The sequence below is a fragment of the Epinephelus lanceolatus genome, chromosome 11, assembly GCF_041903045.1.
Source record: "Epinephelus lanceolatus isolate andai-2023 chromosome 11, ASM4190304v1, whole genome shotgun sequence".
Classification (NCBI taxonomy): domain Eukaryota; kingdom Metazoa; phylum Chordata; class Actinopteri; order Perciformes; family Serranidae; genus Epinephelus; species Epinephelus lanceolatus.
The window spans coordinates 33,038,238-33,054,863 of record NC_135744.1 but is presented as its reverse complement, the minus strand read 5'-3'; the positions used below and the strand labels follow the sequence as shown (position 1 = coordinate 33,054,863).

Sequence of the window (16,626 nt, the reverse complement as noted above, 5' to 3'; positions counted from 1 at the left end):
GAGGTGAATCTCAGTGGGTTGCTTGTAGTATTTTCCACAATGCAAGACTCCCAAGACCATTATCTACTGACTTATGTGTCTGCAGATACTCGACAGGGATCCCTAAAAACTAGATCTTTGCAGTCATCACTGAAGCTACTTCACAGACTAATCTGGCTGCTGGAAACCAGACTTGCGCGTTATCAGAGCAGAAACTGCATTTCCATGGCGTTATGCCAGTGACAGGCTCATGATGTCTATGCAGTTTCACGCTCCATCCTTTGTCCATTTAGGTACATAGGCCTACTCACCATATTACCTCAGTATACCCTCAGTATTGTGTATACTGCTTTCACTACACCCATTCAGTACTCTAGTGTCCATCTGTAAACTGTTCGTTGTTGTTGAGGGCATGAAACTCAGCAGTGTCCATGAAAACGTCTTCGTTAGCAGGGAGTGAGGTTCCATACCTTTGATTTCTTCTCATTTTCTTTTTTTGTAAATCAAAGTGAATTATCAACAGGTTTGGATTGTTGTCAAATTATTGGGTTTTTTTTTTTTTTTTTTTGAGAAGCATAGGTTGATGTTTTTGGAAGAAAATGGAATAAAACGTCATCTGATGCTGAGCTCTTAAAGTTATTTGGTGACTCCTCCACAAACACTTTAAAAGTAGGAAATATATATTGATTAGCTGGTACCAACGCACTGATTGATGATCAATATTCACACAAAGAAGCAGCAGTTCAGTTCAAATTCATTTATTGATAATTAAACATTTCAAAGAACAGAGGACAAAATGTAATTTAAAACAAAATGATAATATTTGTGTTCATGGTCATTCATACAAGTTGAATGTGGCATCAAAAATCGTTTTAGGGGAGAAGGGGAGTCGAGCGTCGAACCAGCAACCGATCCTGAGCCAGGTTATTCAACGCTGAAATGAAGGGCCTACCGATGTGCTCTTACGCAAGGCACTTAACCCTGAAGTGGCCCCAGGGGTGCATTTACATAAACTAAAACAACTCATCCTACCTAAATGTCCCACGTCCAGCTCTGGCTGTGATTGCCTGGTACTCTTGAATGACAGGCTGTTAGATACGGGATGCACTAACACAACATGCCTGCTTCAGAAAGGGTTCAGATCTAGACTACGAGACGGTATACGTGTCCTCCAAATCTGCTGTGTGTGAGCGGTCAGTATGTTGGGAGCAGGAATGTATGAGCAGAGAATGCTTGAGGGAGAAATGTAGGGAGAATCAAAAGCAGGAAAAAGGGTCATCTCCCGTTAAAAAAGGACAGGAGATCCATTTCCAAAAATCTGAAATCCTGACAAATAAATCTCCCTGCAGACAGGTAAGGAGTAGGAAGTATGGATATGGCCGTATCTGTATGCGTGCATGAGGGTGTCTGTGAGTGTGTACGCGTGTTTTCGGGGAGGGGCAGGAGTGTGTGGTCTGAGTGTTTACCTTAGTGGGGGGAGACCCCATCGTCCACAGCAGTTTCAGGCCTAACGCTGCTGTTTTCCCCATCCCACGCTACAGCTGCGTGTGGCGTACGTCCAGGGCAAGGGCTCAGTTTGGCTCCCTCCCACTCTAGCTGCAATAATCAGCGAGAGGAAGAAGGTGGCTGGAGCAGCAGCAACAACAAGGCATGCAACTAACAGTTCACATGGAGAAGGTGGAATAATGTGGAAATTTAGAGAGGCAATGTGTCACTTAAACCTAACAAAGCACTACCAACTCAGGTGGCGAGTAAGAAATAAGGTAAGTGTGTGGTACAATCACGAACGGAACAACTACTGTAAGTCATATAAAACACAGGTGGAGTCAGGTGTGCATTAGTATCACTTGCACGTGTAGCCTGTTTTACATGAGTAAAATACAATGAACCCAGTTAAAATACATCTAGATACATCTAGAAGTGTGGGGTCGTCTAGGTGTGATATGAATGCAGAGAAAGCCAGTAATCCTAGTGTCAGAATGAGATGTGTGATTTTGGTGAGATCAGAAGAGGGAGAAGGAAAGGTCATCAGCCCTTCTCACTGCTGCTCGGGAAAATCAGCGGCCTTTACTAAATCCAAACCAACCCTCGTGTTCACCTGCAGCACTGAGACTGTCACCCCATATCCACTCAGTCAATAACCCTACGCTATACACATCAGCAACACGCCACTGCACTGCATTTAGAAAAGAAAAAAAACAACAACACTTGTACCTGCTCTCAGCTCAAATGGTGAATCACTGCCATTTCTCCCATTTTTAGAATCTGCACTTCGAATTGTACGCACAGTCTGATCTTACAGCGCGTTTAGTGTTTACACTCACATGACACGATGGTTCACCACTTATAACACTGTGCAAGCATGACTGTAACAGATTACCGTCATGCTTGGGGCTGCATCTTTTTATTTTAACAAACCGTAACAACATCTGTCCTACTTTACTATCTCCAACTGTTTAGGCAGAAATACAATCATTGCTTTTTAATATTAACAGTCAATATTCTTACCCTTCAACCAAATGTTGGTTGGCATTACTTTTTCCATCTTAAAATAAGGTTTTATGTATTTACATGAGTACCAAATTGTACATTTCCTGGTATGAAAATTGGTTCAACTTTCTCTCTAAATCACCAACAGTTTTCAATGTGAGCAGATGCACCACAGCAGCTGATGAGACTGGAACAAAACCTGATAATACAAAATGTCAAAACCAATTAGATATTTCAGTGTAAATAACGCTCAGATTTTTAACGCAATGGGCCAAACAAAGCTTGCTGCCGTTCTTCCAGCTTTTATATATTCACATGTACAAAATCAACGACAAAAAACAAACACATCTCTGCTTCAGTCTGAAAACATATCAAAAACCTGGGTTCTACTGAGTATTACTTTAAATTAGAGAAAAATGTCTGTTCACACAGGATGTTCTGATCGCAGTTCAGCACAATACTGAAATAGAAAGAAATATGAATGACAACAAAGATTCTGTTCTAACGTTTTAGAGGCAAACACCGACATTTATCCAAAAACTCTTGACAGGATATACTTAACTCCTGAGTTTGAAACACACAGAGCCTGGGCTAAAAGCAAGAAAACACAAGAAAGGTAAATCATAGCAAACTGCTCCAAGAAAACATCCAAGTCACATACTTCAATGTAATCTCCGCATTTCATCCGATTGTATTTGTATCCTTTCGTTAGCAAAGTCACATTCACATTTGGCTATCCCTCGTAACTATGAAACTTCAAGCACGCACACTCAGGCTGATAATATCCATCTTGAGTTAAGCAAACTCTCCTAACTGAAACAAGAAGGCCTGCGTAGACTACAAATGAACTCTGTAGTAACTCTTCACACACTGACATCAACAGGTACCTCTAGAAAACTTTTAATGCTGGCAGGCAAAATGCAATCAAAAGATCACCCAGAGGTAATGGGTTGCAACAGAATCGAAGTGACCTTCTAACCTTCAATTTCAGCAACTTGATTTTTGATTTGTTTTTTTTTTTTGCGTATCAAAGATTTCCATGACCGAAAACTGAGAGGGGCAAAAAATAAATGTCATAACCCAAAGTGTGAATGAGCACTGAACTTGTCAGCTCAGTGAAACCAGCCTGAAATATAAGACAATTGGGTCAATTAAACATTCTCGACCTCACTGATCCACTGATCTATTTCACTTCAATTCTGCTTTCTAGTCAACAAATTACCAATCACGCAGTTAAATGCCTTGACCGTCAGACTGCGCATTACAAAAGGGTCAATGCAGCTGAATTCAGAGGCCTGTTACGTACTCCACACAAGGTGTTTCTACACCAACACAAGTGTGTGGGTTTGGATATTTATTTCTAAAGTTATGGAAAAATACAGATCTCTGACAGACAAGTATTTAAAAGAAGGCTGCAAGTTAGATGCATCTTGTAAAGAGGCCACATAGCCAGATGGATAATATTCTCTTTTTGCCAGGGCGCTGGTTCATCTGTTTAAATGCAGTATAACTGTTATTTAATTATTTCTCAGTGATTTCCCTTTGCACCCTACTTGAAACATGTGATGATGCATGAATTTTGGACTGCTTATTTCCTTTACAGTTTTTCCAGGAGCCACTTTTTGGTGCACATTTTGTGCAGAGTATGTAAAAGACCTTGATTCAGAACAAACAAAAAGCCTCTCCTATGAGATTCTACCCCGGCCTCTGAGCCCAACTTTTTCCAAAGAAACATTTATGCTTCTTTAACATCCAACAAGGAACCAGCTGTGTGTCTATGACATCAAACAGAAACTGAACTCTTGACAGCATTTCAATATTAGCCGTCTCACCGAGCCACAACGCCGTCGACTCCCAGGCAAGCTAGTAAGAGACTAGGTTACGATGGAGAAAATAGGAGATGCAGATTTGAATTACATTCGAATTACAACCTTTGCTCCCTCTCTGGTTTTCCTCTTTAAACTGTCCCTTATGTAAATACACATGCACACACACAAACACGCGCACACACACACACATCTGCAGTGTGGAGGGAGTATGTGGGGATAGGACTATCGATAAGGGGGTTCTGGCGTGTGGTAAGGGTAATCATGGCGCTGGGGCATGGGTTGCCCGTGTGCGGGTGTCTGCTCATACGGTGTGGATGTGGAGTAGCTTCCCGCTGCTGCATAAGCTCCTGATGAATCATATGCTCCTGGTGCCCCGTAGCCTGCAGATGCGTCATAGCTTCCTGACGAGGCATCGTAGTTCCCAGATGAAGCATTGTAGCTCCCTGATGAGGCGTTGTAACTCCCCGAAGTGTCGTATGTTCCCGGCGGTGCGTAAGCTCCCGGTGCCGCGTACGTTGGGGGCGCTGTGTACGTCCCTGGGGGTGCAGTGGCTGTGGTGGAGGCCTGGGGCTGTGTACTGGCTGGTGGAGGTGGAGGAGGTGGCGGAGGAGGAGGGGGATTGGTGTAGGCATACTGGAGGTACTGGTACTGTTGCTGGTACTGTTGATACTGTTGGTATTGATGCATTTGCTGGTAGTACTCTGTGTAAGACCTGGAGTGCAGGTTACAGTTCAAGAAGGAAGTGAAGCAGAAATAAAAAATGGTTAGTCGAAAAATCATATCTTACATGGAGAAATGGACACAACGATGTTTATTTTTGTTTGTTTCTGTAGAGCACACTATGATAATGTAAATGTAATCGTGTATAGATCAGTGCTATGTAAATAAACTATTATCATATGTGTAAGTGGAAGCAACATGCTTATTATTATTCTGCTTCCACCCTGTAACAAAATGTTGTGTGTACCTAGCTACGGGATCTGACCCTTCTGGAGTGGTGGTGGCAGCTGGGGGCTCTTCAGGTCCTCCAGGTGGTGTCGGCAGCAGGGCGCGGCGCTTGGGTCGTATCTGAGCAAAGGAACCCGGAACAGGGTCAGGTAGGAGGGGGGCTCGATTTCCTCGGATTGGGCTGCGGTCCCGCTCGTTGTCTGCAGCCGCTGCCTTCCTCCCTGCTTGCTGCTCTGCCAGAACCTTTCATTCAAAACACATCCGAAAATATAAATAAGAAAGGTACAACCAGGAAAAGGACATAATATGTTTATACTCAAATAAATGTTCAAAGACCTTCTGTCCTTCTTGAAAGAACTTGGCTCTTGCTGCCTCGAAAAGTGTTGTTGGATCTGGTCCGCTTGGTGGCTCTACTTCTTCAGGGGCAACGGCAGCAGCAGAAGTGTGATTGGCCATATCTTGGTATACCTGGTCAGCAACGGATCCATAAACCTGGCTGGCAAGAGCTCCGTATATTACCCCATCTGCACCTTTAGCACTTGTAATGCCCTTCAAAGCAGCGTAGGTGGGGTCAAAGGATGTTGTGTTGTAGAATGAGTTATGAACACTTTGTTGAACCTGCAAAGAAAGAGGAGATACCAGCATTAAAAATAGAGAATACAATATACTTAACAACAGAACAATAGTAGTAAGAGAAATCTGAAGGACCAGATAGAGACAAGTCTAGTAATACCTGTCACAGTTTATAAACTCATGAGCAGTTCTCCACAGTTGTCTCAGTTTTCAGAGGTCATAAATTAGAGGATTTCCATGATACTGGATACCATGCTAGAGAATTAACTTACTTGTATGGGTAGTCCAGCTGCAGCTGCTGCAGCTGCTGCTAGCACAGCTGCTTGACTCTGATGATGCTCTAGTGATGGAGGAGGTCGCGGAAGAAGACCCTCCCTGCCACCTGCAAGGAGAAGGGAGCCAAAAACATGAGTTGTTTTTAGCATGTAATTAATTATATGCCAAACACTTCAATACAAATGGATCCTTCATCTTTACCTGCTGCTGCACCACCGGGGGAATTTCCAGCCCCTGCAATCTGGTTGATCAAAGGTTGAGCTTTGGACAGCTCTACGGCCAACTGACGGCCCTTGAACATGGTCCCGTTGAGTGCGTCAATAGCTACCAGGGCGTCCTCCTTCCTCTCCATATGCACAAACGCATAGCCAACATTTGAGCATAATCTGGCTGTAGAGTATATGGGAGGCAGGGAGATCAGTGTTAGAATGAAACATTGATGAGAATTGACAAGAAAATGCATCCATCCCAAATTTTTATTGTGACCTTTTTTAACTTCAAATATTTAACACTTCAATATTGAAAACTCAACCATCTGGATGTAACTGTGCTGCATTAAAACTTCAGACTATTGCATTCTGACAAGAAAATCTTACACTGTGTTTGTGCAAACCAGCTTATTTTAATTCAGATCAGAACTCCTACAAAATCTTTCCTCAGAATTTTAATGAAAACCCCTGCACATATTTGTGTTGTATTATCAGTATTAGTGACAGGCCTTCTAACTCACCCTTGACTTTATCACAGTCTAAAACTCTTCCAAAGGTTGAGAACAGCCCGTGCAGGTCATCTGCTGAACATGTTGCCGCAAGGTTCCCCACAAACACTTTGGTGGAGTTGGGTGGGCGTGCACGCGACTCCTCGACCACCAGGGGTCTGCCTCTGTACTCTTTGCCATCAAGATGCCGTATGGCCCTGTAGGAGTTACAACAGGAGTTACTTTTGCATCATCATCAGGTGTACATCAGATGAATCTAACGGTAATACTGCAGACATTTAAGTTAATATTAAAAAATATTAAAATAATTTACAGAATAGAAGAGAAGATAGCAACACCAGCCAAATGCAGCCAGTCTCTTTATTTTACAGGTGATTTTATATTTCACTGAAAATTTGACGCATCAAACAATAAATCCACTTAAGAACCCAAATCTCCACGAACTTATTAGTTTACAATACAGTTTTTGATTCTGCAGGGGTCCAGTTTGAACCGTTTTTCAGCCCATCAAAGCCTTTAAAGTTATTTTGGTATCTCAAAGTTTTTAAGACACTGCAGCACTAATCCCGACAGGCCGATCAGTTATATTATGCAAACTCTAAACCTTTTTGAGCTTCTCTTGTTCTTTTGTTTGATCTCATCTGTCAGACGTCTCTCCATCAGAATTGTATTTGCCTTTTGACAACGCAAGAGAAAGTGCCAAAATCTAGGTTAAGGTTTTTTCACACCTCAGACATGGTGTGCTTTTTCCAGTTGCACACGGATAACTACAGAGTGGATATTTTGGGGTTCTTATATTGAGCAAGAAGGGTTGCTTGGCCACATCTGACATTAAAATTTTACAATATTAGGACTCTAAATAGTGTTTCACGAACACTACATGAACTTGTAAGGTCAATTCCATATCTATATGCTTATGATGCACCTTTATGTGCCATTTCTTGATGACAGCAGTGTCACACTGTAGCACAGATGCAGCCCTCTGTAAAGTCTGTTCACAATAAGTTTGTCATATGACATACATGCATTTTTTTACCACTGCTGATAATTTAACTAGTGCCCTACATTTTCTTTCACCATTGCACCATCATTTGTACTTTACAGCTGTCTGTGTTTCAAATTATAAAATGTTTCTATATTTATTTTAATCCAAACTTTACATTTAACTCTGTATATGTACAAGTATTTTCAATTCAATTTTATTTCTAAAGCTCAAGATAAAACATCACAATTTGTCTCAGAGGGCTTTGCAACATATGGCATCCCTCTGTACTTAGACCCTCACAGCATATTTGTACAAAATAGATCATTATAAAATAACAGTAATCCATATGACAAAAACTATACATTTTGCAAGTGATAAAACTATTACTTTAACTGACCATCACTGGTACAACATTTTTGTCAGGATGAATACATGTCTATTTTATGTTTAAAAACACACTGACATACAGGCAACAGTTGATTCTTGTTTAAGGTTTTCAAAACCAATTGAAGGGACTGGATAACTGCATTTAGCCACCCTTTCAACTCATAATGGTACCTATTGAGCAAAATGACAAAAACTATGTTGAAATAAGGGCATCAATAAATAGGTGTGTATAAACTTTAATATCCATATCAAGCTGTATCCCCAGGATATGCAAGAAAATTTCTTCAACAGTAATCTATTGATACTATATCTAATAATAACATTTGAGTACCTGTCTGCTGCCCCCTCTCCCTTCAGGGTAACGAAGGCATACTGTCTGAGCAGAGAGCAGGTGTTGATCTCTCCATACGGAGCAAAGAGCTTGTTCAGCTCGTCGTGAGTCGCATCTAAAGGAAGGTTCCCCACAAACAACTTCACGTTCTCACCACTCATCTCTGTATCAACCAGGCATCTGTTGGAGAGAAAACAGGACGCATTTAGTTAAGTTTGATCCTTTGGATAACAGTGATTGATTATTTATTAAATCTCATCTTACAAATCGCGCTTTCCCGAGTGACTGAACGCAGTCGATTTTATTCAGCTGAAGTGATACTGCCAGATGGTGGTATGTAGAATAAAAAGCTTTACATTTACAATCTGTTAAGAAGCGTTTGGGTGTAAAGTAGTCGGATAATATTAACTAAGCTAATAAAACCGCTAACTTTCGCGGCCAAAACGGATCCAATTAAGTTGGAGGCTGCCTATGTAGCTGCTAAGTTAGCTAAGCTAGCTAATGCCGGTTTAAAGACCTACAATCGGCAACGTTGACACACAATTGGTTTAATGATAGAAATATAAAATCAATTACACGACCAACAGTTAGCTAAAACCTACGGACACTACTGGCCATTTTGTTGAGCGCAAACATTAACGATGTAGCTAACGTTAGCTAAGCTAGCTAGCTAAGCTAGCGCTAACGTGGTGTTTTAACCGTAGTGGCTGAAAGCCTTTGTTTGAGCTCGAGCTCCATCACTGCTGTGAGCTCTCGTAAAGTATATTAACTATCGGTAATCTTATAGTGTTTACAAAATAGTACGAAAAGGGAGTAAAAGCATTATATTCATGCTAACACGGTAACGCTACTCTGACTTCTTACCCAACGCGGTCCTGGAGCTGCTGTATTTTAAACCTCACATCCGGCTCCGGTTTCTTGAGCGGCGGTGGCACCCAGGGGGGCGCAGTTTCATCACGTTTGCACCGTCATCGCTTTGCATAAGATGGACCCGTCCAGGGATCGTCCCGTATTTAAAAATGTACAACATATACATGCAAAGTAACTAGTGGCTGCCAGAATATTTCCATCTGAATTGTAGCAGAGGTGGAAGAAGTGTTCAGATCCTTTACTTAAGCAACAGTTGGAATAAATGACTTGAATGTCTGCACTGTAGTGTTGTTACCTTTAGTACTTAAGGGACTGTTCATTACTTATGAGGGGTGGTGCAAAAAGAGGGAGCCATGTCAAATAATTTTTTGAAGCCTGGAGAGCGACTTTAGCTCAGGACAGGGTTATACAAATTTAAACGGTTATATTTTAAATATATTTTACTGCTGTTTTATAAAGAAAACATGCCCTCCAAGGCCCTGGTCACACAGAAAGCATTTTAGCTGTTCAAGGCACCTTTCTGTAATTGGTTTTAATGAGAATGAAGCTTTTTGCTTGCAGATTTTGCGCTGCAACCAGCCTCATATTTCTGCGCTTCAGGTGCCTGCCATTTTTGCCAGAGTGCTCTAAACTCGTTGAGTTGAAAAAACTTTAACTCAAAAGGACATCTCTTTTTTCGCTGTTTTTTTTTTTTTTTTTCAATTGTCCAGGCAGGCCTTCTGTGGTGGTCAGGACAACACATTTACAATTAGTAAACAATGGAGGAGAAACTAGTAGCGGTTGCTGGATACCCAGAGCTATGCAGTCCGAGATAGACAGCAGGTTGTCAAACTGCTGAGTCATCCTAAAATATGCCTGGAAACGGTCATAACTGAGGCGAAGCTCCTGGACCAACTGGTGGTACTCCCCATGATCCACCCTCTTTGTTAGGGTCTCAAGTACCCAATCAGATCTCTGTTTCCATGTGCCCAACAAAATATTTACTGACAGCCTCTCACCCTCAACCAGAGCTACAGCAAGTACCCTCTGCCTGTCCATTCAGGGCCTAAACCGGCATGTTTTCTTTTAAAATTGCCAAAATTATACCATTTACCGTAGCCAGAAACTGTTAAAACAGAAATTATCATTGGATTTTTCACATTTCTGACAGTCCTTATACATATCATAGAAAGCTTCTTTCAGAAAAAAAACAGAAACGAATCTGAGCTTAAAATAGTAACATTTGAACAAAATCACTTAATCAAATGTCTCATTTACCATTTGGCAGAGAACTAACCATTTGCAACTAACCAGCATGCACGACTAGAATGAAAAACAGAGACATTTTTCAACTCCAGGATTTTGTCTTCAAGTCATCGGGGTAAGTTATAAAAATGTAATAACTAATTTATGGTGGAGGGAAGGTCATGCATTTTCCACCAGTCACTCAGGGGAGGCCTGAGAAAAAATATTTGTGGCTTCAGACGGGGTAAAAATTCTAATTACTGATACATTCTTCCTCAGTTTGTGCTAGACATGGACTAGACCTGTGGATCCTGATCCACTGACGGCACTCTTTGGTTCTCTCTTGTGATAACCAGCTCCCAACATAATATGATGTTATTTGTTTATTTGTAACCCTACTAGCATGTAGATTGATATTTTTAAACTGGAAGCAAACACGGGCTCCTGCCCATTCTGCCCTGAAGGATGTGATCCACCACCTGCATTTGGAAAAGATTAAATTCTCCTTAAGAGGGCGTGAAAACGAATTCTACCAGATCTGGCATCCCTTTATAGACAATGACACAAAACATGGTCAATCTGACATCCTTCTTTTCTTCTTCTTTTTTTATAGAACTATTCATCTATTTATTTTCTTTTTCTATTGTTGTGGTTAGAATGATAAATAGAGTGATACAATAATATATTTTAAATATTTTTATTTTTTATTTTAAATAACCACCTCTTTTTATTTTTGACTTGCTGAGTATTTGTTATATTTTTGTACTAAAAATTCTATTTCCACTTTTATACTACTGCCACAGGTTGTTTAACTTTGAAAACCCCAATAAAAAGAGTTGTAAAAAAAGAAAGGGCATACAAAACAACTCTTCCTCACTCTTCTGACAGGTAAAGAACAGTACCTTAGTGAAATATCTGTATATGTCCTCCAGGATTATTATGGCCATAGTTAGGTATAACTACAATAGGTTACTCATAGTTCCGTTTCGACACGTGACTGTAGTAGTGGCCCGTGCGGCCCGTGCGGCTTGTGGCATTCAGATCACATGTTTCCTCTCAGGTGAGATCAGGTGGGAGGGGAGGAGGAGGAGCCAAAGACCAGAGATATCTCGGGACCTAGGAACACACGTCATGACAGGCCAAAGTGGAAGGGAAGTGGAGTTTTCATCGCTGTGAAGTAGATGGAAGAACAGGGAGCATGCCAACATAAAGTGGAGCCGGAGGGGACAAATAAAGAAGGATCGGGGCAAAGAGGTAAACAACCAGCCTGGTGATGTTTAAGTTAGCATGGCGCAGTAATCACAAGTTGTGTAATTGTACATGAGGAAGACTGGGTGTGTATCATCATTTGAGGAGGAAATGTGCAAGTTTCACAGGAATGCGCGCTGCAGATCCAGACAGATGTTGACATGTAGGCTGCGGTGAGATTGACAGACCTGTTGGATATGTTCAAAAATAATAACCTCAAACTAAGAATAAAACTGAGTGCTTATTTTTGATATTGAATGTTACCTCACCATCTGTGGCGTGTGTGTGTGTGTCAACATTTTAAACGTGTGTTTCCAGTAGCTTCCTACTTTATTTAAGATCTATCTGAGCTGCTGCAATTTACCAAGTCTGGACTTGCTGTCCCAATCCAGGCAGATTTATTAGGCAGGTGTGTGTGTGTGTGTGTGTGTGTGTGTGTGTGTGTGAGAAGGCATCCCAACCATCTTCTGTTGTGAAGGAGCGCCGCACAGGGAGATAATAACCACTTGCAGTATGCATACACCATGGGACGATAAGTGGCAGGACACTTACCATGGGTGTACTTTTCTTGTGTGTGTGTGTGTGTGTGTGTGTGTGTAGATGGCACAAGAAGAGCCGCTGTATGATTTCCCAGAGCCCACCCAGCCATCAGAGCGCAAGTTCGCAGGGCATCAAAGAGGACAGGGCTCTCTGAAAAACATCAGCATACTGGACCGTCTGCTGCTCACAGTCCCAGTGTGGCTTCAGCTGTCCATCAATGCTGCCACTGCACTGCACATACTGCAGAGGGAGCCTCCTGGGGTCAGAGCCACACACACACTTAGTGTCACCACAGTACATCTCTTGTCTTCTCTTTCCATGTCCTACACACTCACACGTGCACTCAGTAATCAGTTGTGTTGTCCTGCAGAGCTTCCTGGTGCGCAAGTCTCGCACGTCCCAGAGAAACGTGCTGTGTGTCCGCTTGGCAGACGACAGTGTGCCGTCCTTCGTTCAGCAGTTTGGCATCAGGGAGGAACACTCAAGCAAGAGTATGACATGAGTTTTTAAATGTTATTTCTCTGTCTGACCCCAAACACTTAGCCAGCAAGACTAAATCTGCCATGTACGGTCATACTTGTGTGCTCACAAATCAAGATCCTGTCTGATTGAGCGGCTAGTTGTGGAATACTTATTTAAAATAGTATACGACAATTAGATTTCCAAAGAGACAAAGCTGCAAACAGAGCATTTAAATTCATTACTGTGCTTATTTCAGTCCATTGACAACTCCTCATGTATGCTCTAAGGTATTACCATGTCATAAAGTAAGTGTAACTGTTCCTGGTTTCCCTGCAAGTCTCTGGAGTGCAGGAAATCAATTCAAAAACCATGTGTAGGCTTTACAAAATGACAGAACTACTGGTATGGTCCTTAACCACAGTTATGTTCCAGTGTTACACATTATTTACACAAGATTACTTCTAACCACTGTTCTCCTCCTCCAAAAATCCCTGCACCTTTGAATTTTCCTCCCCCCCAGCTCTGTCTCTGGAGACTTCAGCCATCAGCTTTCCAGATCTCCCAAGACTCATTTCCTTCTACTGTGTCAGCAGGTAAAACCCTTTCCTCCTGGCTCTCATTTCCTTCAGCTGTTTGCCATTTGTTTCTTTTCCTCACCTTCACGCCTTCCACAATATGCCATCATCAGTTTTTCCTATTTTTCTACATTGATCACTGTCAATATTTATTGATCTGCAAGAACTCATTAATGTTACATATTCTCTGTGTGTCAGAGATGTATTATGCTTCCCTCTGGAGCTTCCTGAAGCTATTGCAAGGGCAACATCACACAAAGAGCTGGAGTCCATCTCACATATGGGAATAGGTAGGTGAACACAAGTCTATTTTGTAACCTCAACCTCAGATATATGGGCCTTGGAGGATTTATTGCACACATACTATACACACAGTAATTGCCTCCAAAGCTGCAGGGTAGCAAACATAAACACTGGAAACATTAATGTGCAGGTTATTTTTCCCTCTGACCACCGAAGGATAAATGAGTAGACACAGACTGATGGTTTCTAGTAAAATCAACAATGTATATAAAATACTCTTTAAAAATTACTTTTTCATATGAAATATTAAACAGAAAGCAAGAACAAAAAACAATCAGGCTAGAGTCTAGACACACTGTACCGTGTAAAATGTTCATACAGTGTATGAAATTGTCAAGATTACAAAGGCAGAGCAGGAACTGACCAGCAGGTTTGACTATAATGAAAAAACATTGTGTTTTATAGAGTTCTGGAGTTCCCACCTAAACGTCCGTGGGCCACGGGAGGCACCCAAGCCCCAGACGGACAAGGAGAAGAAGCCAGATGCTATACCCTCAGCCCCGGCCACTGCTGCCTCACAGACAAGCTCCGCAGCTCAGCCTAATTCAACTCCCCAATCCAACTCAGACAACCAGCTCAAGACAGCTGCTGAATCAGACACCGCTGGTTCCAATCCCACCCTGTTCCATGAGTTTTGTCCAATCACGACACGCAGCCCAAGAGAGCTGGACTGTGGCTCCGGCCAGGGCGCCCTCTGTTTCATCAACCCCCTTTTCCTGCAGTTCCAGGCCCCTTTGTCCAGACAGCGCATGTTCAAACGCAGCCTCAAGGTTCGGGTTTCCACCGAGTCGTCGACCCTGCTGGCGCCCCCGCTCGCTCCTCCTCCTCCACCGCCTCTAATGCCAAAAACCAGAAGAAAAAAATGTAAAGCCCAGAAACAGGGACAAGGAACCGCGGATCCCAGTAAAGGTCATTTACAAGGTGAGAACCCAAGTCAGGTCACCCCCATTGAGGCCCAAGTTCAGCCTCTGTCAGCAGCTGCTGACTTCCAGCTGCAGGAGGAGTGCCAAATACCGATGGAGGCTGGAGTCAGGGAAGAGGAGGCTACAGAGCAACTACTGGCAGAAATGGAGGATCTCCCAGACGACTCAGACTACATGCAGCCCTCTGCAATGGTCAATTCCTCCCTTTGTCCCTCACTCTCTCCATACCTCTCCCCATCTGTTTCTCCCACGGCTCCTCCCCTTTTCCCCAAAGTATCTCCATTCCTCTCCCCTGATGACTCTCCTGGTCCTTCTCCCTCTCTCTCGCCTTATCAGTCCCCATGTGCTTCTCCCAGAGCTCCCCTTTCTCTGTCTCCGTATGACTCACCCAGCGCTTCACCCTCTCTTTCACCTTACCAGTCCCCGTCTCCCTCCCCTAAGATCCCATTCTCGCTCTCTCCCTTCACCTCTCCAGCCTTCCCTCAGCTGGCAGAGCAGGCCTATCAAATACCTGTTCCTTTTTCAAGACCAGATCAGCCAAGATCAGAGAGGGAGGATGAAGAGGAGGAGGAGGATGAAGAGGAGGAGGGATCAGGTACAGAGAAAGATGAAGATGACACAAATGAGGAACTGCGCAAAGAGACAGAAGAGGAGGAAATGGGTCTGGTTTTAGAAATGAACGCTGCTTCTCTAAATGACACGGACAGCTGCAGTTCCTTCAGCAGCCTTGAGGGGTCAGCAGAGACTCCACCTCCTTTACCACAAAAACAGCACATCCGTACGAGCCTCTAGCGAACAAACACCATCAAATATAACTGGATAACATCATGTTCCACTGTTACGAAGCACTGTGTAGAATTACTAAATGTAGATATGGTGACAGCATCCCAGGGTCTCACCCTGAAATGATTTATAGAATAAGGCAAAACTTAAATAAGTTTTACAAAACCAAAGATTTTAATGGCAATACTGGTAGTTTTGCACGTTTTATCTGCAAGTTGTGTTCACCTTTTATCGTGCTCTATTGCCATCCATTTTGTAAAGCATACCTCTATTTCTTCTCACTGATTTCCTACCTGACACGGAGCCATTTGTTTCCTTTTGGTATTTTCTGAATATTAAACTCTTGAAACTTTCTTGAGTTAAGTTGTCCTTTACTTGCCCTTTTCTGCATTGAAGGTACAAATAAAATTACCTTATTACAATTATAAGGCAGTGATAAACAGGAACTGCTGTTAAGCTGGCTTCCACTAGGCATTGCAATCTACCTTTTCATCAACGCTGTAGGAGTAAATCAACTGTAGAACAAATAAACATAAAATAGGGTGATGTTAACACTTAAAAATCACCTGAAAAGCCCCCAGTATTTAGGGGTTCTCGTGGTGACATTATTCTGGTTCTTTGTGGATGAAATGAAGCCTGACATCAAACATCTGGTCTGTTTCTAATGTTATTTAAATACACTCACCGGCCACTTTATTAGGTACACCTGTTCAACTGCGTGTCAATGCAAGTATCTTATCAGTTAATCACGTGGCAGCAACTCAATGCATTTACGCATGTAGACATGGTCAAGGCGACCTGCTGAAGTTCAGACCGAGCATCAGAGTGGGGAAGAAAGGTGATTTAAGTGTCTTTGAACATGGCATGGTTGTTAGAATTTCAGAAACTGCTGAACTACTGGGATTTTCATGCACAACCATCTCTAGGGTTTATAGAAAAGGAGAACGGAACGGGAGGCTCGGAGGTAGAGCAGGTCGTCCACCAATCGAAAGATCAGTGGTTCGATCCCAGGCTCCTCCAGGCTGCATGTCTAAGTATCCTTAAGCAAGATACTGAACCCCAAATTGCTCCCGATGGCTGTTCCATTGGTGTGTGAGTGTGTTAAAACTGAGTAGCAGGTGGCACCTTGTATGGTAGCCTCGGCCACCAGTGTATGAATGTGTGTGTGAATGGGTGAACGTG

General features: G+C 42.5%; 2 protein-coding genes across 3 annotated transcripts; one reads left to right on the top strand and one right to left on the bottom strand.

The window, feature by feature from the left end:
- Positions 1-721: 721 nt before the first annotated feature.
- rbm14a (RNA binding motif protein 14a) lies at positions 722-9,448 on the bottom strand. Of its 2 annotated transcripts, none has more exons than XM_033643700.2 (8): positions 9,381-9,448; positions 8,517-8,696; positions 6,826-7,010; positions 6,297-6,485; positions 6,092-6,201; positions 5,583-5,864; positions 5,266-5,489; positions 722-5,010 (listed from the first exon to the last, which is right to left on the bottom strand). In XM_033643700.2, exons 2-8 carry the CDS (start codon positions 8,675-8,677, stop codon positions 4,521-4,523), a joined length of 1,641 nt encoding a protein of 546 aa, XP_033499591.1. In that variant the 5' UTR covers positions 8,678-8,696; positions 9,381-9,448; the 3' UTR covers positions 722-4,520. The 2 variants fall into 2 exon arrangements, with proteins under 2 accessions (XP_033499591.1, XP_033499600.1); XM_033643709.2 differs by having other exon boundaries at positions 5,284-5,489.
- Positions 9,449-11,729: 2,281 nt separating this feature from the next.
- On the top strand, positions 11,730-15,797 carry LOC117265203 (uncharacterized). The gene is made up of 6 exons (XM_033639570.2): positions 11,730-11,864; positions 12,459-12,659; positions 12,769-12,889; positions 13,381-13,453; positions 13,634-13,725; positions 14,144-15,797. The coding sequence occupies exons 2-6, from the start codon at positions 12,459-12,461 to the stop codon at positions 15,451-15,453; spliced, it is 1,797 nt and encodes a 598-aa protein (XP_033495461.1). The 5' UTR covers positions 11,730-11,864; the 3' UTR covers positions 15,454-15,797.
- The last annotated feature ends 829 nt before the right edge of the window (positions 15,798-16,626 follow it).

Bases quoted from the DNA above. Each gene is read 5' to 3' on its own strand.
- LOC117265203 (XM_033639570.2), top strand. From the start codon at position 12,459: ATGGCACAAGAAGAGCCGCTGTATGATTTCCCAGAGCCCACCCAGCCA. The intron at 13,454-13,633 runs GTAAAACCCTTT...TCTGTGTGTCAG, and splicing joins TCCTTCTACTGTGTCAGCAG to AGATGTATTATGCTTCCCTC. The intron at 13,726-14,143 runs GTAGGTGAACAC...TGTGTTTTATAG, and splicing joins CATCTCACATATGGGAATAG to AGTTCTGGAGTTCCCACCTA.
- rbm14a (XM_033643700.2), bottom strand. From the start codon at position 8,677: ATGAGTGGTGAGAACGTGAAGTTGTTTGTGGGGAACCTTCCTTTAGAT. The intron at 6,202-6,296 runs GTAAAGATGAAG...TTCTCCTTGCAG, and splicing joins CCCCGGTGGTGCAGCAGCAG to GTGGCAGGGAGGGTCTTCTT. The intron at 5,011-5,265 runs GTACACACAACA...CCTGCACTCCAG, and splicing joins GGGTCAGATCCCGTAGCTAG to GTCTTACACAGAGTACTACC.